This window comes from Sciurus carolinensis, chromosome 6 (genome assembly GCF_902686445.1).
Source record: "Sciurus carolinensis chromosome 6, mSciCar1.2, whole genome shotgun sequence".
NCBI lineage: Eukaryota > Metazoa > Chordata > Mammalia > Rodentia > Sciuridae > Sciurus > Sciurus carolinensis.
The window spans coordinates 39,846,971-39,871,222 of record NC_062218.1 but is presented as its reverse complement, the minus strand read 5'-3'; the positions used below and the strand labels follow the sequence as shown (position 1 = coordinate 39,871,222).

The 24,252-nt window shown below is 36.7% G+C and overlaps 1 protein-coding gene across 1 annotated transcript in view; it reads left to right on the top strand.

Annotated features, from left to right (window-relative positions):
- Positions 1-24,252, top strand: part of Emb (embigin) — a 53,503-nt gene that overhangs the window by 16,550 nt on the left and 12,701 nt on the right. The window contains exons 3-4 of the mRNA XM_047556402.1: positions 11,520-11,709; positions 11,943-12,031. Coding sequence (XP_047412358.1) covers positions 11,520-11,709; positions 11,943-12,031 — 279 coding nt within the window. The remainder of the gene's footprint in view (positions 1-11,519; positions 11,710-11,942; positions 12,032-24,252) is intronic.

The window sequence follows — 24,252 nt, the reverse complement described above, 5'->3', positions numbered from 1 at the left end:
AGTGTGCTGCTTTTCCTTGCTGTGTGTGTGTGTGTGTGTGTGTGCGTGCGTGTGTGCGCGTGCACGCGTGCATGTGTGACACATGCATGGGTGGCCATGAAAACTATTCAGTATTGTTTTAGCATATCCTACTGTATACGCATGTGTATGTATACAGTATATACACCATGCATTCCTGTTTTATGTACATCCAGCAGTCTTCCCTTTGTCAGAGGGGGATATTCCAAGAGCCCCAGTGGATGCCTGAAACCACAGGCAGTACTGAACAGTATATGAGCAGTCAATCTTCTCTATCCATGGGTTCTGAATCTGTGGATTCAACCAACTAAATCTGTGGACTCAGAAATATTCAGGAAAAAAAAAACACATATAGAACTTGTACAGCTTTTTTGTCTTGTCATTATTCCCTAAGCAATGCAATGAACAGCAATTTACATACAATGTACATTATTTGAGGTATTATAAATAATCCAGAGATTAAAATGTGTAGGAGGATATGTATAGGTCATATGCCCTTTTAATGTAAGGGACTTGAGCATCTATGGATTTCAGATTCTGAATTCTTCATAGATTCTGGGGGATGACTGTCCTATGATTTTCCCTATATGTACATACCTATAATAAAATTTAATGTATAATTTAAACACAGTAAGAGATTAACGACAATAATAATGAAATAAAACAATTATAAAGAAATACTGTAATAAAAATTATGTAAATGTCATCATTCTCAAAATATCTGACTGGACTGTACTTACCTTTCTTCTTGTGATGATGTGAGATGGTAGTTAAAGGAAACACTTTATGGCTTCTCTTTGGGATATTCAAATTCCTAACATCACTGCTCTTGGCCTTTAGAATCATTATTAAGTGAAATAAGACTACTTGAGCACAGGCACTGTGAGATGCTATGACAGTTAATCTGATAACGAAGATACCTAATGAGTGATTAATAGGCAGAAAGCGAATACAGTTTAGACATGCTGGACAGAGAGGCTGATTCATGTCCCTGAAGGTACAAAGTGGAGTGATGTGAATTTCATAATACTCCTCAGAATGGCATCCAATTTAATACTTATGAATTGTCTGTTTCTGGAATTTTCCATTTAATATTTTCAAAGTAGGTAAATGAAACCATGGAAAGCAAAATCACAGATTTGGGGGACAACTGTGTATGTGCATGTATCTGCAGAAATTATATAATATTGCTTTGTATTTTAAAATATTGATGGTATATCCCTATGTATTTTTCTGAAAGTTTCTTTTTTTCTTTCACCATCAGTTCTTGGAGATCTAGCCATAATATATATGGATGTAGCATGTTTCTTTTATTTGTATGTGCAGTGTAAATATACCAGTTTACTTAGGCATTTTTTTCTTGATGAATTTGCTTATATACTTTTCCTATTATAAACCATGTAGAAATGAACACCCTATGTGTATTTCCCAGGGTATAATTTTGAATGTTCCTGTAGGACAGTTACCACAAAGTAGAATTGCTTTAGAAATTACATTTATTTTTAACTTTATGGACACTTCAAAATTGCCCTCAAAAATATCTGCATGGTTTGCCTCTTACCCCACCCATATATTTGAGCATGATTTTCCTCATATCTTCACTAACACTTGATAGTTTCAGACTCTTTAGTCTGCTGGTGAGTGTGAGAAGCTGTAGCACTGTTGTTTTAATTTGCATTTTGGAGTTGGACATGCTTTTGCCTGCGTGAGTGTATGCTTATGTTAATATCCTTTACCAGTTTTGGTTTTGGTCTTGGTTTTTAAAAATTGATTTAAATGAGGGTGGTCTAAATTTTGAAGACTGATTTTGTCTGCACTTTTTATGGAAGTTGTAGATATTTTCTCCCATTTGCCTTATTACATTTATATGCTGTTTTTTTTTTTTTTTAATTGTGAAAAGGTTTCATTATATGTTTTTTTCTATTATTTTCAAGTTTTCACTCTTCACTTTTTAACCCTGTGGGAACATAGTTTTATGTTTCGGGTGTGACAGGGAACTAATTTATTGTTATTATTTTGTGTAGCTAAGTGTCTCAACTCCCTTAACTGATCAGTACTCCTTTTTCCTGCAGTGTTGACATATCACCCTAGTTAGATTCCAGATCTCACATTGTTGTTTCTCAACTGTTTGAATATTTTTCAAGCTACCTAAAGTAAGAAATAAATTTTACCTGATGTACTGCTCACATGTTCACACACACAAAAACAAAACGTTCATCAAACACCTACCTCTATAAGTTTGCTACACTTTGATAATTTTTCTTGCTCTTCCAACCTATTAAAAAGCAAATCTGGTCATAACTATTAAATTATTTCCTGACCCATGAGTAGATTTTGACTTGCAACTTGAAAAATTCTGCCTATTTTATTCCATTAATCTCTTGATGTTTCCTGCCACCATTAACATGTTAATATTAGTTTTTAAAACACGTCTTATCTTTATTTTTTTTAAAAATGGATTTTACTATTTCTTGGATTTTTATTTTTTCATTCAGATGTTTTAAAATAAAGTAACTTTTGGAGGCCTGGGATCTAGCTTGGTTGGTTGAATGCTTGCCTAGCATGCACAAGGCCCTGGGTTCAATCCCCAGGACCACCAAAAAAAAAAAAAGTACTATTTGGGTTTTGACTGATTCTCCCTTGAATATGTAGATTAATTTTGAGGAGAATTGAATGCTTTTGCCATATAGTAGTGCCACTTGTGATTTAGATCCCATTTGATTTAGGGTATCTGCTATAGTTAATCTTAATTGTATTTACTTATGTTTGAATTGTTATCTTCTCTGCTACCAAGAGCAATTTTTAATTTACCTCTGTATCACACATAGCATATAATAGTACTGAACAAATTTGTTTTGGCTGATAACTGAATCAAGTGTTTGAGACATAAACTTCTTATTCATTTCCTGCATATCTCCTTAAATACTTCGTGCCTAGAATTTCTCATTTACTTCTGCAGCAGCATTTTTGTAAGTCTGAAACTACAGTCTAAGGCAAGGTACCTTATCTCTCTAGAGAAGTGACTCGGTATTTTAAATTCTATATTCCAGGAGCCACTTGCTTTATTAAAATCGGTTCTGCAAAAATTCATCAAGAGCTGGGTTTACAGTGGCGAAGAGGGCAGACATCTTTCTGTTGCTTTCCCCCAATATCTTAAGAGTTTGCATTCCAGTGGGGAGAGGCAGTGAATAAATAGGTAGACAAATTAATTAAAAAGATAGCACCAGGTAGTGTCAAGTGCAGGGAAATAAATCAAAGGTGGTCTGAGAGAGAGTGACCGTGGAGAGCAAAGTTATAAAAAGCAGGTAGGGAAGCCCTGTTTGAGAAGGAGTCATCTGGGCGTGTACTAAAATGCGTATTTCTAAGCCTATAGTATCAGCATCTCTGGGAGGAGGAGACCTGGGTGTCTGCATTTTGAGAATTTCAGAAGTTGATAACCTGAGACATAAGCCATTTGTCTGGGTTGAAATCTCCAGGACAGACATGAATCTGCAATCACCTGCAGTTTGGATACATTCATTATCAAAATAATGGGTCATGCTGTACATTAGATATTCATGAGTTCTCCTGTTGATTCGGTGAGTCCTAAGGCCTCTGTGCTTAAGTATTCTTCAATGAAATCCAGTTGTTTTAAAATCTTTTCCCCCTGTGATATACCCAGTGTGGGGAAAGAAGACCAAGGGATGAAGAAGTCAATTTTGAACGCTTTCTATACCTGAGTCCAGTCTTAACTCATCATAGTCCCAGACTTATTAATTTTATATAGTATGTATGTGTAGGGTTCTACTTAAGATCTCCCCAGATTTATTACTAAATTAGTCCTGCTACTAAAAGAATTTTGAAAGTCAATAGAAAAATTCATTTCAAGTTTAAATAGTGCCTTGTGTTGGGGAATCTAAGGATAACATTTTCATTTGCTGTTATATTCTTATATCATTTGGAAGTGAAGGTGTGGTGGTGCATGCCTGTAATCCCAGTGACTCAGGAAGCTGATGGGAAGATCACAAGTTTGAGACCAGCCTCAGCAACTTAATGAGGCCCTGTCTCAAAATAAAAAAAGGTCTGGGAATGTGGTTCAGTGGTTAAGTGCCTCTGGGTTTAAATCCCAGTAGCTAAATAAATAAATAAATAAATAAAATGGTGTATAAAATGGTTTCGAAGTATGGAAGAAACTTTTCATCAAGATAGAGAAGGCGGAAGTTGGAGGCTGGTTATGATGGCATGAGATATTCTTAATTTGTGAATGCAAAAGAGATGGTAAAATATAAAAATGTGATTCATAACACCAGGAACAACAGAGGAGCACTGGCTATGGGTGGAATGTTCAGGGCTGGGGTGGGCCATTTGGTGTCCTGTACTGCTGCCCAAGTCTAGACCTTGTATTCCCTGCACCTCCACATGTACCCTCAGAACTTGCCTTTTAGATGAGCTGAACAGGTTTTATAATTAACACCTTGCAGAATTTATTATGGGGACCAAATATTAAAGGTGTTCTAGATTTTTGTAAGCACCAAATGATAGAATTGCTATGGAATAATAATCACTAACTGGAAGAAAGCACATTTAAAAACAGCCATTGTAAATCTTGACAGGTGTGTATAGCCTGGGTTCATAATCTCAACCATAGACGTAGTCTATACCCTGGGAAGCAGGAAATGATTTTTTGAATAGAGTTTACTTAGCAGAATCGAGGGGAAGACTGGAAACGCAAGTCCTGGAAATACCAAGGACCTAAGGAGGGCAGACAGTAAGGAACACTAAAATAGTCTAGCTAGGGTATTGCTGTCGGTACTGTACACTCTTGATATCAGTGCCTAGAATAGAGGCACACAGTAGATTTTTTTTAAAACTTTTTTTTTAGTTGTAGATGGACAAAATACCTTTATTTATTTTTTTCAATTTATTTTTATGCTGAGGATCAAATCCAGTGCCTCACACATGCTAGGCAAGCTCTCTACTACTGAACTACAACCCTAGGCCCACACAGTAGATTTTTAATAGAACTGTTACATGGATGGGTAAATGAAAGACTTGTAGTAGATGTGTAATAAATAAGTGTTGAATAAATGGATGAAAGAACAGTGATGCACTGTGATTGCTGTACTATTATTATTATTATTATTATTTTTGGGGTACTTGGGACTGAACTCAGGGGCACTTAACCTCTGAGCTACATCCCCAGCCCTATTTTGTATTTTATTTAGAGACAGGGTCTCACTGAGTTACTTAGCACCTTACTTTTGCTGAGGCTGGCTTTGAACCCTTGATCTTTCTGTCTCAGCCTCCCAAGCCACTGGGATTATAGGTGTGCACCACTGCGCCCAGCTGTATTCTTTTTTTTTTTTTTAATTAGCTCTTTTTAGGTACACATGACAGTAGAGTGTATTTTGACATATCATACATACTTGGAGTATAACTTCTCATTCTTGTGGCTGTACATGATTTGAAGCTTCACTGGTCGTTTATTCATATGTGAACATAAGGAAGTTATGTCTGATTCGTTCTACTGTTTATCCTATGATTGCTGTGTTCTTGCTGTTGCTATTGTGATTAGTTTCTCCCTTCTGCCTTCACTCCCAACTGCAAAGCCCTGGGTGGGTGGATCTGATTAGTGAGGAGGCCTAGGCCTGGAGGGTATGAAGGAGGAGTATCCAGTCCTTAGATGTCCACATGAGTGCAGGGCTTTCCTTTTCTCTGTACCCCATGGAGTGGAAGGCTGTTGAGGTTCCAGTCACCCAAAATGTGATAAAACCCACTGCTACAGTGTTGGATAACTTTTGTGTTAATTATTTGGAAATAATAACAGCACACTGATTTGATCTTAATACAACAATGTAACCATTTGCTGTATTTTTCTAGGAACTGATATAAATAATTCTGTAATGTTCTAGTCTTTATGCTATGGAAAGACATGTTTGATTGATTATTAATGTTATTTCCACAAATCAAATATTGCATTGTTGAAAATGAAGAAATTTGCAGTTTTAAAATTCAAGTAGAACTGTGTACTACCATTTCCCACTTTTCTTTGAAATGACCTTAAATCAGTTTAGTCTTTTACAATATATTTCAGAAACTGAGCATGTTTCTACAGTCTTAGAAATGTAGTGTCATGGATGTTTTTGCAAAACTTCGAAACAGCAGAAATGCATTGTGGTTATGCAGTATTCAGGAAGTTGAAATGTTGTTTGTTGAGTTCATGTTAGTTTGTTGGCTAACCACAAAAGATTTTAATGCGAGTGGTTGAACTTTCTATGTATTTGTGATGCTGCGATGACTTGACAGGAAGGAAAACAAGCTGTAGAAATATTAAAGGAAACCATGAGACAGAAGTTAGGCTCAGAAGATGGTCTGACACTCAAAAAGCCTGCATTGTGGTTTAAATCATGTAAAAGAGGATTTAGATGAGGGTTTTGCTGGGTGAATGTTTTAAATATATTGATGGTGCCAGTCAGCTCTCATCCTGTTCACATTGTTCTTTGCTACATTTTAAGTTACAGGTTAGTTTCATCTTCTGTTAATAGTTCTTCCATTTAAAATCTTGGTTAAACAAGGTGATGAAAAAGTTAATTTCATTGTCACGAGAATTTCCTCTCATCGAGAGTGGGTCTGTACTATTGGTTAGGAGAATCTGAATCTAAATTTGAGATTTACCACTGTCAATATCTTGATGTGTCATCCTAGACAAATAGTCAACCTCTCTGTGCCCCATCTACAAAGTAGGGATGATAACCATAATACCTTTGAGAACTGTTTGAAAACTAAATGATGCAATCAACGTATAACTCATAGAGGAGGAAACATTTATTTTGGTTGGTTTCAGAGGCCTTAGTCCATGATCAACAGACTCAATTGCTCTGAGTGTGAGGTAAGGCAGAACATCACTGCAGAAGGGCGTGGCAGAGGAGAGCTACTCAGTACTTGGTGGCCAGGAATCAGAGATGGTGGGTGGGAAGGGACTGTAGAGATCAGCTCTTGCAGGGAATACCCTCAGTGTCCTCCCTCCTCCAGTCATGCCCCCGCCTGCCTACAGTTACCACCCAGTGAGTCCTTTGAAATTATTAACCTAACAAATGGATTAATCCACTGATTAGATTACAGCCTTCTTCATGTGATCATTTTACCTCTGAACCTTTTTGCATCAACACAGGAACTTTTGGGGGGTCCTTCACATGCAGACCACACCAGGAGCATCCACTGAACAATTCCTATATTATATCACTAGTGCTTTTTCACATGGTATCATTTTCTATAGTGTGATGAAAATATACATGATCCCATTTTACAAATGTGAGAAATGGGACCAATAAGGAAATCATGGCATTCATTTCATAGAGACTTGGTTTTGCAAATGAAAGGTGTCTAATCAGGGCAGTTAAAGAAATCTGAGTTTTACTTTTTAAGCACAACTTGGGTATTAGAAAAAATAGATAAAGGAAGAGAAACTAGCCAAGAAAAGTTAAGAGATCATTTGCCTGGTCCTGCTTAAAGGTAGTGAAGGCCTACAATGAGGAAAGTTGGAGAACACTGAGAAAATTTGGTTGACATTTCAGAGGTGAAATTAACTCAATCCTATTGCATATGAGTCAGGGTTAGGGTCAGGAGAAGGGAAGGCTAGTGGTTCTCTCTTCGACATACTAAGTTTAAAGTACCTATGGGATACCCAGGATGAGATATTCAGTAGACACCTGAACCCTTGGCCTAGAGATCAGGAAAGAAGTGAAGTCGTGAATATGGCTTAGAGTCTTGCACATAACAGGTTTTAGATTGTTGAATTCAACTCAAGAGTGTCAATTTGAGAAGTAGACCATAGGACAAAATCCCAAGAAGCACCAACATTTACAGAGTATTTGGAAGAATTTGATGTGGCTATCAGAATGTTTAAAATACACTAGTATAGTGAAATAGAGGTAAAGTAAAGGGAATTACAAGGAATAGATTGTCTCTAGCAGTATTTGATATTCTGTAAACATGAAATATGTAAAACATGAGTTCTGCAAAAAGGTCATCAGGCTGAGCAGTTAGACCCTTTTTAAACTAACCAAAAGCATTTCTTTTGTAATATGGTGGGTGAAGACTCCCACATGTCCTATATTGAAGTGGGAATACAGGTGAGATCAGAGACTGTGAAGTTGATTCATTTGAAGAAATTGACCATAGAGTTGTTCTTTTTGGCAGATATTTCACCAAGAGACAGAACTGTTTTAAGCATACCCCAGAGCTAAATATGAAATGAGGGAAATTTATAGATAAAAATCTCAGGACCAAAACTACTGTTTTGACCCTAAAATATTTTCTCTCGTAACTACTACCATGTGTAATTCCTAGCATGTGGTGAGCACTCACCCAATACAGTAAACTGTGTAAATTCCTGCAACTTTACTCACTCAATTTTTGCCCTATATAGTTTGGCTCTTGTTCAGGTCTTTTATACCTTGACTTTTCTCTTTGAGAATAAAACTCCGTTCAGCAATTTTGCAGTTATAGAAGCAGTTATTCTAAGCGTGTGCTCACAAAGCACTTCACACTGGCTGTATTTCCCTGGTTGCAAACTTTGCACCTTGCCATTGCTTGAGAAAGCATTTTGCGCAGTTTTAAATGTAATTAAGAATGATAGGACTTTTTCACTTAAGTCCTGTTTCTTTTTCTTTCTACACTTTGGCTCTGCATTTCACTAGAATGCACAGGAGAGACTTGGAGATTGGTATATGTGATGCAGTGTGCCTTTGCCCTTCCTTGGCCCTCAGAGGGACGGCACTGCTCTGACATGTGTGCACTTGCTCCCTTGCTTGTCTGCTGTGTTACCCAGGCGTGATCAATACCATGTCCCTAAATATTACAGTTTTTTTTTTTTTTTTTTTTTTTTTACTTTTCTCATTAAAAAAGATGCCTTATTTTTAAAGTATCTTATTATATTCAAGTTTCTCAACATGATTGTCTCTCCAGTTTTTAATTTGTCTGTTGAAAAAAAGCAGGTCATGTAGCATTTTCTCACAATCTGAATTTTCTTGAATCCCATGGGATATAGGTTAAGATGTTCTTCCATTCTCTGTATTTCCTGTAAACTGGGAGTTAGATGTAGGGACTTGTGTCAGGATTCCCCTTCCCCCTTCTAAACAGATGGCTGCCCAGGTGGTGAGGTATCATTCTGTTTTTGAGATGACGGCAGCATTTGATACAAAATGCTGAGATCCATGATTCCCTTGGAATTACAGTACCACTGGGTTATATTTATGTTTCATTTATTTATTTATTGGGTGGAATTCTTCCTCCTTGACTATTTGGTCAGCCCATGGTATAAGCTGGTGTCAAGGTACATGCTTAATATTTTTTACTTTATCTTAACCACTATTCAGAATTAAAGTTGATACTATAATGTCCTCTGTAAATACAAGTGTGTGTGTGTGTAAGTGTGTAAGAGAGAGAAAAGATGAAGAGTGGCTCCTGCCACCCTGACTCCACTGGTTAATAAAGCTTATCCTCACCGTATTGGTCAGAGGTCCTGAGATCTCAGCTGCAAGACTCTGGGATAAACAGGGTTGGTCCCAGCCATCCCATCCTTGTTTATGACAAGTGAGTTCTGAGTGCTTTTGGAGGCTCCGTGTTTAGTCAGATAAGTGATTTCAGGAACTCAAATCCTTGCTGCTCAAAATGATTTTTTTATTTTATTGGCACATCCTGGGACTCCTTTAATATGTATGCAGGTGTGTACATATGTGTGTATACATCTGTTTTCCCTTTAAGATATAACACCTCATGAATTCATACTGATGTTTGGAATTAGGGAGGAAAAGCTTTTCCTCATCCCTTTTAAATTCTGCTAATTAAATTGATGAAAGGCAGATTAGCAAGGAAAAACAATACAGATTTAATTATGTATGTATAGTAGTTCACAGAAAAAAATATGACTCAAAGGGGCAGTTAGGAGGCTGGGGATGTGACTCAGTGGTAGAGTATCTGCCTGGCATGCTTGAAATCCAGGGGAAAAGAAAGAAAGGAGGGAAGGAAGGAAGGAAGGAAGGAAGGCGGGCAGTTAGAATTTCAGGCTTATTTTACATTTAAAAATTAAAAAAACTGACATATAATAATTGCATATATTTTTAAGGTATAGTGTGATATTTAGATATAAGTATACAATGTTTAATGATTAAATCAGAATAATTGGCATATCCATCACCTGAAACATTTATAATTTCTTTGTGTTGGGAGCATTCAAAATCTTCTCTGCTCTTTCGAAATATGCAGTTGATTGTTGTCAACCTTAGTTTCCTGTTATCATGTATAACATTCTAAGTTATTCCAGTTATTCCAGTTGTATCCCTGTACCTGTTAAGCATCTCCACCTGCCTCTTCCCCACCCTCCTCATCCTCTGATAATCCCTGTTTTACTCTGTTTTCATGGGATCATCTTTCTTAGCTCACACATATAACTGAGATCGTAGGGTGTGTAAATTTCTGTGCCTGACACTTCACTACACAATGTCCTCCAGGCTCATCTGTATATCAACAAAGGAAGGAGAGAAGAGAAAGGCCACTTATGGAAAAAAGCAGATTCCTTCTTGGAAAGATAAGGCAGCCCTTGGGAGAATAGATAGCAGACGTGATGGTTTTGTGACAATGTCTGTTCACATGTGAATGGAGACTTCTCTAGTGATGAGAGTTGTCTTCCTTGGTTGCTCCTGGGAGGGGATTTATGACAAGTGACTTCTTCTGAGTGCTTTTGGAGGCTCTGTGTTTAGTTAGGTAAGTGATTTCAGGGACTCAAATCCTTGCTGCTCAAAAAATTTTTATACTTTATTGGCACATCTTGGGACTCCTTTAATATGTGCAGGTGTGTACATATGTGTATATATATGTTTTCCCTTTAAGATATAACACCTCATGAATTCATACTGATTTTTGGAATTCAGTTAAAATTCAGAACTACAGGATGCCTATGTAAATTCTATTTTTTACATCTATATCTTTATCCAGCCACTACAGATTCTTAAGAACACCAGAAATGACAGACTATAGCATTTCAGTCCAATCCACATTACGCACAAGGCATTCTTGCGAAATGTACCAACACTCTGTTTACTGAAAAGATTTGAAACAGTCCTTCCTGTCGCAACTTACTAGTGTGGGTTGGTGTTTACAGTTGTCCCTGGTCCCACACTGTCAGAGCATATGGAGTATATTTTTTAGTACTCTCTTCCCTATATCCTATTTAGCTATCATGATTTAAGGAGATAAATATCACAGCCTTATGCTTTTCTGATTCTGTTAATGTATCAAACCTTCTCTTTAGCTGTGCCTGTGAAGGAGAATAAGAAAGGTAACCAGATCTATGTTGACAAAGGAATAATTCTTCAAACAAAGAAATAATTCTTCAAACAAATGAATGGAATGTTGATAAACTGCTCATAGAGCACTGTTGAAAATTTTAAAAAAGGTTTTATATATTGGATTTCCCTGCACATGTACCTTTTAAAACTTTTGTTTTCTTTCATGACTTGTAGGACAGTCCAGTATGCCAGTGGAAAAAAATATCACATTAGAAAGGCCTTCTAATATGGAGCTCACGTGCCACTTCACAACATCTGAGGATTTGAATTCAATAAATGTTACTTGGAAAAAAGGTGATGAGCTACTTGAGAAGAATAATTATCTCATTAATGCATCAGGAAACACCCTGTATACCCAATACACGTGAGTATACAAGATTTTTAACCTATGTTGCTAGCCAGAATTGGTTTAATTCTAAATATTTTTACTGACAGAACATTCTTCCTTTGCAGTTACTGAATATTATGCTAATATTCTAATTTGCATGTTTACAGAATTATTTCTATTTTTAAAATTTGATTAATGTTTAAGTCTTCATTTTCATTAAGAAGTATTTGAAGAACTAATCCTGTATTAATAATTTGAATTACCTTTAGGTTTACCATCATTAATAGCAAACAAATGGGAAGTTATTCCTGTTTCTTTGAAGAGGAAAAGAAACAAAGGGGAACATTTAATATCAAAGGTCAGTATTAATAACTTGAAAAATAATAACTACAGCATTATGTTCTTAGGTTTCTAAATCCCTGTTTTTAAATTATTAGTGTAATAATACACATAATGAAGTTGGGAAAAAAATGACTTGCTTTCCATTGACTTACAAAGGTGACCTTGAAAATGGTCTTGCATCCCCCAATCTACTCCCCTTTCTGCTTCCATCTCCTACTCTAAACACAGGTTTTACTTCCAAAGACCAGCCTGCCACGTTTTCATAAATCATATTAGTTTCTTAATTTATTTATTAATTTAGCCCTCTAAATTTAGAGCTTTTATAATAGTCCTCTAGATTTCTGAGTTACTGTGCTCCCAGGTTATGAGAATATGGCTTGGTGTTCTATACCCCTGGCTCCAAGACTTGTTATTTTAGAGATCCATAAAATTTAAAAATAATATAGAGATGCACAAAGGCTTGAGTACATTTTATATCATCAAGAATGGACCTTAAAAATTTTTTTTTTTTTTTTTGGACCTTAAAAATTTGGCCATGCATCACTTAACAGCAGGATACAGTCTGAGGAATGTGTCATTCAGTGCTTTCCTATGGCAACATCGTAGAGTGCACTTACAGAAACCTTTAATGGTTGGCCCGAGATATACCTGTGCTCTGTTGTGGAGCCTGTGGCTCCTAGGCTAGGACCCTGTAGTGCAGTGAACATTGTAGACCATTGTAACCAGTGGTAAGAATTTGTGTAACTAAACATGTAAGAGATACAGTAAAAATACAGTAGGAAAGATCAGAAGTGGTCTGCCTTTGCAGGGTGCTCCAGTGAATGGAGCCTAAAGGACTGGAAGTTGCCTTGGAAAGTCAGCATGTGGGTGGTGAGTGTGTGTGAAGGCCTGAGACTCTACACCACTGTAGACTTTGTAAACCCTGCACACTTAGGCTACACTAAATTTATAAATGAAAATTTTCTTTAATAATAAGTTGTCTTTAGGTTACTGTAACTTTTTACTTTATAAACTTCAACCATTCAAAAAAGTGTTTCGACTTTTCTAATAGGCTAAAACACAAACATTATACTGCTTTGCAAAAGTATTTTCTCTGTGCCCTTATTCAGTAAACCTTTGTATTTATTATTTGTTTTTTTTCAACTTTGTAAATGTTTTTGTTAGAAACTAAGACACAAACACACACGTGAACCTGGGCGTGCACAGAGTCAGGCTCACCATGTCCCTGTCCTCTCTCCACCTCTTGTCCCATGGAGGGTCTTCAGGGGAAGTGACACACAAGGAGCTGTTGTCTCTGTGATAACAAGTCCTCTTTCTGGGACATTCCTGAATGACCTGCATGAGGCTCTTCTAAAAGAGGAGTCCCTCTTCAGAGATCTGTCCATAGCGTTTTGCTTGGTTGGTTTCATCATATTTGTTGTAGATTTTAAGCAGATAATGCATCATGAATCCTCTTCTTTGAATGAAAATTTTTCTGTCAGGGTCCATGCTTGTAAACTTTTCAGGGAGCTTTAGTGTTCAGCTTCTACTGAACACATCACTTTGGCTTTTCACAGGAATTCTTCCTTCTCTCCTACAGTTTCTTTTTCTCTCACCTCTTCCTAAGTTACTCATTCACTAGGTGATAGGAATTTTTCAGCTCCATTAAAATCTTCTGGGAGCACTATTGTGTATTGGATTCATTGTTGACTGGAATGTCATTCTATGCCACAGAACTGTATTCAAACCCCACACTATAATCTACAGTTTTTCCTCATGAGAATAAGCACATCAGTGTTTTTCTATTACCATCATTAAACTAAAACTTCACAAAATTACAATCTCTGTTATCCTACTTAAACAGTCTCATAATAAAGAAAAATTGTTTGAGTTGGATAATTATCTTTATGAACATCCCAATGTTTTGTGGTAGATGAATGAACTACAGTGTTCATGCTGGTATTTGGGAAATGTAGCCTCTTGCAAGCTGTCTTGGGGTTTGCTACACATTAATTTTCCAGAGAACTGAAAAATTGTTCTCCTTTCTCTAAAAACTTCAAAGCATGGCTAGCTACTCTGACAGAATACTGATACTACCCTGCAGGCCCTGTCAACAGCAGAATAACCTGCTTCTTTGTTGCCATGATTGAAGGTGGTTTACTCCCACGTCCGTCCTTCCCAGTGCCCTCTGCACTGGGACTCACCTCCTTTGCATGGTTTCATAAGTGTTCCAGTTTAGTAAAGATAACAAGTCCTTAGTCTTTCCAAAGGCAAAATTTGGCATCGTCCTTTGATTATTTTGATCGTGTCTATTCTTTCTTAACCCTTCTTTCTTCTGTTGACTCTGTTAACTTAATGGAGAAGTAGATCAACCATGTGTATCTCCTCCCTATGTCCTTTTCCTTTCTCTTACCTTTTCCTTCCTTTCTCTGTTCCTTACTAATAAGTGAAAAAAGTATTAAACACACACAAAAATACCAATAATCACATTTTTTTGAGTGTCCTTTGAGTATGTGAAGAAGACCTATAGATCTTTGCTCATCAAATCTCATGACTTAAGTTCTCCCAGGAAATTCAACTTTAAATGGTGTGTGTGTGTGTGTGTGTGTGTGTGTGTGTGTGTGTGTGGTGTTTTTAATACCTTTTTCAGGTATTAGTGAAAATTAGTGTGTGTGTCTCCTTTCTGTCCTCCACATTGCCTTCTGTTTGGAAATACATGCTTATCATGCCTGGTCAAAGTAAGTATTGACTGTATAGTTTTTTTCCTTATTAGCCCTCATCATAAATTAACCCAGTTGTTATATATGACCATTCTTGGCTCTAATGTGAAATTATCTGAAGCACTTTACTTTGCGAAACTATCAATCCCATGCCAAATGTTCTTAGGGAAGGCCTCTTGATTCCTCAACTATTTTGACATTACCAAGCAGAGGTTGGCTGGTGTCAGGCGCACCAGTACAGGATGAGGTTTTAAATCAAGTCTTTTAGGCATGGGAAAAAAACACTGGATATTTGCCTTTTCCTCTTATTTTCTAATTTGTGTGAAATAATTTAGTTCAAATTCTTCTTTCTTTGTGTGTGATATTGGGGATTGAGCCCAGGGCTTCATGCCTGCCTAGGCAAGTGCTCCTTCACTGAGCTGGATCACCAGCCCTATTTATTTTGAGATAGTGTTTTGCTAAGTTTCACAGGCTGGCTTCACACTTGGAGTCCTCCTTCCTCAGCTTCCTGAGTAGCTGAGTTTATAGATAGGCACCACTGTGTCCAGATAACTTGTTTGGCTTTAATTCCTGCTTCACATTAATATAACTGTTAAGTATATACCATATCCTGAAGGTTTTTATGAAATTGATAAGTTGAATCCTTCCAAATTTTCCTTCGTAAAAATAATAGTTCATTTAAAGTTGGAGAAATAATTTTATTTATGTAGAATTTAAAGATATCAACACAACAATTAATATTATAGTTATTCTTAATTTTTTTTTTTTTTTTTTTTTTTTTTTTTTTTTTTTTTTGTGGTGCTGGGGATGGAACCCAGGGTCTTGTGCTTGCAAAGCAAGCACTCTACCGACTGAGCTATCTCCCCAGCCCTATAGTTATTCTTTTATTAGGTCTGTAAAGCTTGGGGAGTGGTATGTATTATATTTTTATAACTATCCTGTTAATACTTTGTCCACATGGTTTACTTATGGTTTTTCCTAAGAAAATTATCTTTTCTTAGAGCACTAGAGTTGAATGTGGATGAAAAGTCTGGTTTACCCACTACTTTAAAACAAGCCCAAATAATTTTTTTTTTTTTGGTCATAGACTACATGAGTCAACTATAACTCATGAACTTGACCCCTTAGAAAAATTCATCTTCAAAGTCTCTGCTTCTGTCTTTATGGGAGCCATTTGATTTATTGATATGAGGGTACAATGGAGCTTCAACGTTACTGATTAGTACAATGCAAAAAACCTGCTGACTGTGTGTGTTTGGCTGTGGGTGCCAGAACCTGTGAGACAGCAAAAGTGCACCTTGGAAGCTTCTAGCAGCTACTATGTTGATGATTATTTTTCATCCAAGAAAGATGAGAGATGAATGTTCTTCAGTAGTGGGTCAAATATCCTTTGTTGCTGAAAATTTCCATAATATTCATCAATATTAAAAATCTCTATAGAAAGATGCACAATTGAATTGGTTAAAATGAGAACTTTTTGGAATTCATGGTGAAATTTTAGTAGGACCAAATGCTATGAGACTTGTCATGGCTCAGCCATCTGTCTTCCCTGGGACTTATCCAAGAAGTAAAGTATGGGAAAAGTAGCATAATAGAAGCAACTAGGACCTTATTCCTCAGTCTTCATGCTGAAATCCACTTAGCTCTCCTTGACCATTTGGAAGAATCTTTCTCCTAATATGATAGTATCTAAATGTCTTAAATCAAATGTGACATTTAGACAAATCTATTTTAGTCCATTAATATACAAATGCAGATCTCCAACCTTCTAGCTCCAGAGAGCTGTCTGTTCAACTGGCTAGATCCAAACCCATCTTCCTAGACAGTAGCCTAAATCAGCCATTTCACTACCTTCAAACCTGATTATTCCAACCCCAAGACTCTCATGTGCCTACTTTACCCAGAGTTTCAAAGATGAGCAGGGCACATTAGAATATTGTCACACTGTCCTTATATTAATAAATATTTCCAAACATAAGCAGTGGCCCAGAAAAAATTGTGATTCCCCCCAGAACAGTTCAAACTAGTGTTCTCTAAACACGGTACATTTTATAATTCAAGTCCACGCTGCTATTACTAGCTGTATATATCAGAGCAGAGGAATGGTCAATGTGAACTTGGGCCTTAGTCCAGGAGACAGTTAAAGGAACAGAAGAGATGAAAAGAAAACAATTTTGTTTCATCTTCTTGTCATCACTTGGTCATTGTCATTTGTTTGTAGTATATAACTTCATCCCAACATTTAATGGGGATGGTTTAATAGCACAGCCATGTGATCCTTACCTGGATCTTGTACAGTACCCAAGATTTCCCTAGAAAACCCCTTTCAGCTGACAGGTATGTGCCCCAAGCACGTGCCTCATAGAGACTTGTGGAAAAACAGTATTTCTTCCATTCCTTCTTCTCAGTGTTGCCTTTTTTCCACTTTTTTTTTTATTGTAAACAAATGGGATACATGTGTAATCATAAATTCACATAGGGTGATGTTGGTTGATTCATTCTGTTATTTTTCTCCTTCCCCCCACCCCTCCCATCCCTCTTTTCCCTCTATACAGTCCTTCCTTCCCCCATTCTTGCCCCCCTCCCTAACCCTCACTCTAATCCTAAAACTAACCCCTCCCATGCCCCATTATGTATCATCATCCACTTATCAGCGAGATCATTCTTCCTTTGGTTTTTTGAGATTGGCTTATCTCACTTAGCATGATATTCTCCAATTTCGTCCATTTGCCTGCAAATGCCATAATTTTATCATTCTTTATGGCTGAGTAATATTCTATTGTATATATATGCCACAGTTTCTTTATCCATTCATCAACTGAAGGGCATCTAGGTTTGTTCCACAATCTGGCTATGGTGAATTGAGCAGCAATGAACATTACTGTGGCTGTATCTCTGTAGTATGCTGATTGTAAGTCCTTTGGGTATAGGCCAAGGAGTGGGATAGCTGGGTCAAATGGTAGTTCCATTCCAAGTTTTCTAAGGAATCTCCATACTGCCTTCCAGAGTGGCTGCACTAATTTGCAACCCCACCAGCAATGTATGAGTGTACCTTTTTCCCCACATCCTCGCCAACAACTGTTGTTGCTTGTATTCTTGATAATCGCCATTCTGATTGGGGTGAGATGGAATCTTAGGGTAGTTTTGATTTGCATTTCTCTTATTACTAGAGATGTTGAACATTTTTCCATATGTTTGTTGATTGTTTGTAGGTCTTCTTCTGTGAAGTGTCTGTTCATTTCCTTAGACCATTTGTCTATTGGGTTATTTGTAGTCTTGGTGTTGAGTTTTTTGAGTTCTTTATAGATTCTGGAGATTAGTTCTCTATCTGAAGTATGATTGGCAAAGATTTTCTCCCACTCTGTAGGCTCTTTCTTCGCATTGCTGATAGTTTCCTTTGCTGAGAGAAAGCTTTTTAGTTTGAATCTATCCCAGTTGTTGATTCTTGCTTTTATTTCTTGTGCTATGGGAGTCCTGTTGAGGAAGTCTGGTCCTAAGCCAACATGTTGAAGCTCTGGACCTACTTTTTTTTCTATAAGATGCAGGGTCTCTGGTCTGATTCCGAGGTCCTTAATCCATTTTGAGTTTAGTTTCATGCACGGTGAGAGATACGGGTTTAGTTTCATTCTGTTGCATATGGATTTCCAATTTTCCCAGCACCATTTGTTGAAGAGGCTGTCTTTTCTCCATTGCATATTTTTGGCACCTTTGTCTAGTATGAGAAAATTATATTTATTTGGGTTTGTGTCCGTGTCCTCTATTCTGTACCATTGATCTACCTCTCTATTTTGGTACCAATACCATGCCATTTTTGTTACTGTTGCTTTGTAGTAGAGTTGAAGATCTGGTATTGCAATACCCCCTGCTTCACTCTTTCTGCCAAGGATTGCTTTAGCTATTCTGGGTTTTTTATTCTTCCAGATGAATTTCATAATTGCTTGCTCTATTTCTGTAAGGTACATCGTTGGGATTTTAATTGGAATTGCATTGAATCTGTATAGAACTTTTGGTAGTATGGCCATTTTGACAATATTAATTCTTCCTATCCAGGAACATGGGAGATCTTTCCATCTTCTAAGGTGTTCTTTAATTTCTTTCTTTAGTGTTCTGTAGTTCTCATTGTAGAGGTCTTTCACCTCTTTTGTGAGATTGATTTCCAAGTATTTTATTTTTTTCGATGCTATTGTGAATGGGGTAGTTTTCCTAACTTCTCTTTCTGAAGATTCATCACATGTATAAAAATGCATTAGATTTATGAGCCTTGATCTTATATCCCGCTACTTTACTAAATTCACTTATGAGTTCTAAGAGTTTTCTGGTGGAATTTCCTGGTTCCTCTAAGTATATAATCATATCATCAGCAAATAGGGATAGTTTGAGTTCTTCTTTTCCTATTCGTATCCCTTTAATTTCTTTGGTCTGTCTAATTGCTCTGGCTAGAGTTTCAAGGATGATATTGAATAGGAGTGGTGAGAGAGGGCATCCCTGCCTTGTTCCAGATTTTAGGGGAAATGCTTTCAGTTTTTCACCATTAAGAATGATATTAGCCATGGGCTTAGCATAGATGGCCTTTACAATGTTAAGGAACGTTCCCACTATCCCTATTTTTTCTAGTGTTTTGAGCATGAAGCCGTGCTGTATTTTATCAAATGCTTTTTCTGCATCTATTGAAATAATCATGTGATTCTTGACTTTAAGTCTGTTGATATGGTGAATTACATTTATTGATTTCCTGATGTTGAACCAACCTTGCATCCCTGGGATGAAACCCACTTGATCATGGTGCACTATCTTTTTAATATGTTTTTGTATGCGATTTGCTAAAATTTTGTTGAGAATTTTTGCGTCGATGTTCATTAAGGATATTGGTCTGAAATTTTCTTTCCTTGATGTGTCTCTGTCTAGTTTAGGTATCAGGGTGATATTGGCTTCATAGAATGAGTTTGGGAGAGTTCCCTCCTCTTCTATTTTATGGAATACTTTGAAAAGTATTGGAAGGAGCTCTTCTTTAAAGGTTTTGTAGAACTCAGCTGAGAAACCATCAAGTCCTGGACTTTTCTTTGTTGGTAGGCTTTTGATGACATCTTCTATTTCATTACTTGAAATTGGTCTATTTAAATTGTGTATGTCCTCCTCGTTTAGTTTAGGCAATTCATACGTCTCTAGAAACTTGTTGATATCTTTGAAATTTTCTATTTTGTTGGAATATAGATTTTCAAAATAGCTTCTAATTATGTTTTGTATTTCAATCGTTGTTCATTTCCTTGTTCCTTGTTCGTTGTATTTCCTTGTTCATTCTGAATTTTGGTGATTTGGGTTTTCTCTCGTCTTCTCTTTGTTAGTGTGGCTAAAGGTTTATCAATTTTGTTTATTTTTTTGAAGAACCAACTATTTATTTTGTCAATTTTTTGTATTGTTTCTTTCATTTCAATTTCGTTGATTTCAGCTCTGAGTTTAACTATTTCCTGTCTTCTACTACTTTTGGTGTTAGTCTGTTCTTTTTCTAGGGCTTTGAGCTGTAGTGTTAGGTCGTTTATTTGTTGATTTCTACTTCTTTTATTGAATGCACTGCATGAAATAAATTTTCCTCTAAGTACTGCTTTCATAGTGTCCCAGAGATTTTGATATGATGTTTCTTTGTTCTCATTTACCTCTAAGAATTTTTTAATTTCCTTCCTAATATCTTCTGTTATCCATTCATCATATAATAGCATATTGTTTAATCTCCAGGTGTTGGAGTAGTTTCTGTTTTTTATTCTTTCATTAATTTGTAACTTCAATCCATTATGATCTGATAGAATACAAGGTAGTGTCTCTATCTTCTTGTATTTGCTGACATTAGCTTTGTGGCATAATATATGGTCTATTTTAGAGAAGGATCCATGTGCTGCTGAGAAGAAAGTGTATTCGCTCTTGGTTGGATGGTATATTCTATAAATGTCTGGTAAGTCTAAATTATTGATTGTGTTATTGAGATCTATGGTTTCTTTGTTCAATTTTGTTTGGAAGATCTGTCCAGTGGTGAGAGAGGCGTGTTAAAATCACCTAGTATTATTGTATTATGGTCTATTTGGTTTTTGAGATTGAGAAGGATTTGTTTGACATACATGGGTGAGCCACTGTTTGGGGCATAGATATTTATGATTGTTATGTCTTGCTGATTTATGGTTCCCTTAAGCAGTATGAAATGTCCTTCTTTATCCCTTCTGACTAACTTTGGCTTGAAGTCCACTTTATCTGAAATGAGGATGGATACCCCAGCTTTTTTGCTGGGTCCATGTGCATGGTAAGTTTTTTCCCATCCTTTCACCTTTAGTCTATGGGTATCTCTTTCTAAGAGATGAGTCTCTTGCAGGCAACATATTGTTGGATCTTTCTTTTTTATCCAATCTGCCAGTCTATGTCTTTTGATTGATGAATTCAGGCCATTAATATTCAGGGTTATTATTGAGATATGATTTGTATTCCCAGTCATTTGACTCATTTTATTCATTTATTTGTTTATTTTTGACACGACTTGGTTCCTCTTTATTTGAGAGTTCCTTTTGGATAGCTCCTCCCTTTGCTGATTTGCTTCTTTGTTTTTCATCTCTTCTTCATGGAATATTTTGCTGAGAATGTTCTGTAATGCTGGCTTTCTTTTTGTATATTCTTTTAGCTTTTGTTTATCATGGAAGGATTTTATTTCGTCGTCAAATCTGAAGGTAAGTTTTTCTGGGTATAAGATTCTTGGTTGGCATCCATTTTCTTTTAGGGCTTGAAAAATGTTATTCCAGGCCCTTCTAGCTTTTAAGGTCTGGATTGAAAAATCTGCTGATATCCGTATTGGTTTCCCCCTGAATGTAATTTGGTTCTTTTCTCTCACAGCCTTTAAGATTCTGTCTTTATTTTGTATGTTAGGTATTTTCATTATAATGTGCCTTGATGTGGGTCTGTTGTAATTTTGTGTATTTGGAGTCCTATAAGCCTCTTGAACTTGATTTTCCATTTCATTCTTCAGATTTGGGAAATTTTCTGAAATTATCTCATTGAATAGGTTGTTCATTCCTTTGGTTTGTTTCTCTAAGCCTTCCTCAATCCCAATAATTCTCAAATTTGGCCTTTTCATGATATCCCATAGTTCTTGGAGATTCTGTTCATGATTTCTTACTATCTTCTCTCTTTGTTCGACTTTGTTTTCGAGGTTAAATATTTTGTCTTCAATATCTGAGGTTCTGTCTTCCAGGTGTTCTATCCTATTGGTTATGCTTTCTATGGAGTTCTTAATTTGGTTTATTGTTTCCTTCATTTCAAGGATTTCTGTTTGTTTTTTTTTTCAATATCTCTAACTCTTTATTGAAATGGTCTTTTGCTTCCTGTGTTTGCTCTTTTAACTGTTGATTGGTGCGCTCATTCAATGCCTGCATTTGCTCTTTCATTTCATCGTTTGCTTCCCTTATCATGTTAATTCTGTACATTCTGAACTCCCTTTCTGTCATTTCTTCTGCCATGCTGTCGTTGGATTTTATTGATGTAACATCCAGATTTGTTTGAGGCATTTTCTTCCCTTGTTTTCTCATGTCGTTCAGGTATCAGTGGACTGCTGAGATGTTGCAGATTTCCTCTATTGACTTATAATGTCCCTGAAGATTGTTTTTTCCACTTTTGATTCTTAACCTGTGGGAAAATTTTGACATTTTGATTATATTTCAACACATTTTCTGTTAAAGCATGACCTAATCTATGGAAGGAAACATACTGAGATTGAGAAATAGCATATCTGGAAGGTCACCAGTCTACGAAAGCAGAAACTCTGGCCCTGACCAGTGCCTGGCACAACCATTTGCAAATAGCGTTTGTGCTAAGGTGATCCTAACCTGGCCTGAGAGGTAATCAGACAGTGCTGAATGAATGCACGTTGTGCCTCTCCCACAGAACTCAAGCAGTGTGGCTCTGCTCCATCTGAGGTTTAGGGAACTTTGTTTCTTTGTTAGGGGAGGCTTCTTTCAGCCCAGCTCCAACCCCTGCTTAATCTGCAGGTCTTTAGTTGACACCTGTTCTAGATTGGAATTGATCTTTTCAAGTGAGACATTAACTTTCAAATGCTTCATTGTTTTCAGATGTCACCTAATCTATAAGTAATGATTAGAAAGTGGTATTGAGTTGATAGATTGGTAGTGCTTTGTTAGGATATCCAGGAAAAATTTAGTCCTGAACTGATCCAGTTAATCCTCCTCACAGCAAAATGTCAGCTATGGAAAAAGCAGAACCAAAATGGGTTATTACTGGCCAGCCAGCTAGGAGAACCTAGCCTTAAACCAAAGTAAACTATTCTATCCCTTCACAGTCCAAACTCAGTCTGGTACTTATTACTCTACAGAAGGTAAATTCACTGCAACCAGGGGAAAAGCCTGAAGAGCGCTGGACTGAATTGTTTATGCTTTCAAATTCCCAGTTCTAGAAAAGAGGGCCTAATTAATGCCCTGTAATATGACCAGTGCAGGACAGCCTTCCTCTCTGGTGGTGCAAGGTAAGAAGGCTGAACAAGAGGATGGGGTTGAAACGGAGCTCAGCACAGACCTCAGACCGTAGACCACCGCCCAGCCTTCTGGAGCCACAGCCTTAAAATACCTAGTGCAAAAATCGGCCCTGCCCTAAGAAAAATAATAGAGAACAAAATGTTACGTGATTCAGCCAATATGAGCCTTTAACATTTTGACATTCAATCATTTTCTTTTTCTCAAGAACTTAAAATATACTTGTTACATTAATATTAAGACAGATGGTCCCCTTATTCTCTTGGCTCTCTAGAGTTGCTTTCAATTTTCTTATATTGGTTATTTCCTCCATTTCTGTGCTATCTGAGTCTATAAATGAGCTCTGAAGTGGTAGCTGCAGTCTGAGAAATCGAATGAAACTAAGAAAGTAGCTTTACCTAATAGGGCAGAACACCTACACAAGTCATAACCTCTTCCCCCTTTAATTAATTTGAACTGTAGTTGTCTTCTTATTGAAAAACTTAGTTCTTGGTTCTTTCAGAGTATTATTTGCTTTATTCTGCCTTTTCTTATTAAAACTAGTTTGTGGTGAATGGGATATTTCCTTTGTATTCTTATATTTTATTCCAAGTATTCTTTCTGCTCCATATACTACATAGGTCTTTTTAGCCAATTTGATTTTGTGTTATCTGTAAGGGGCAGTAACTACGCACCCTTGTTTTAAATTGTTCTGATTTATGTTTGAATTATAATTAGCTTATGCAAACACAATAAAAATTTTTATTGCTACATTATAATTGTACATAATAGTGGGATCCATCGTGACATATTTATACACGCACATAAAATCGGGTCAGTTTCATTCCCCATTGCCTCCCTTCCCTCCCCTTCTTACTACCCTTTGTCTTCTTCCTCGACTCTCCTAGTCTCCCTTCTGTATTCATGAGATCCATCCCTTTCCTTCTTTTTTTCTTTCTACCTTTGACATCTAAGAGGAAACATTTGACACTTAACTTTCTGAGTCTGGCTTATTTTCCTTAACATAATGCTCTCAAGTTCTA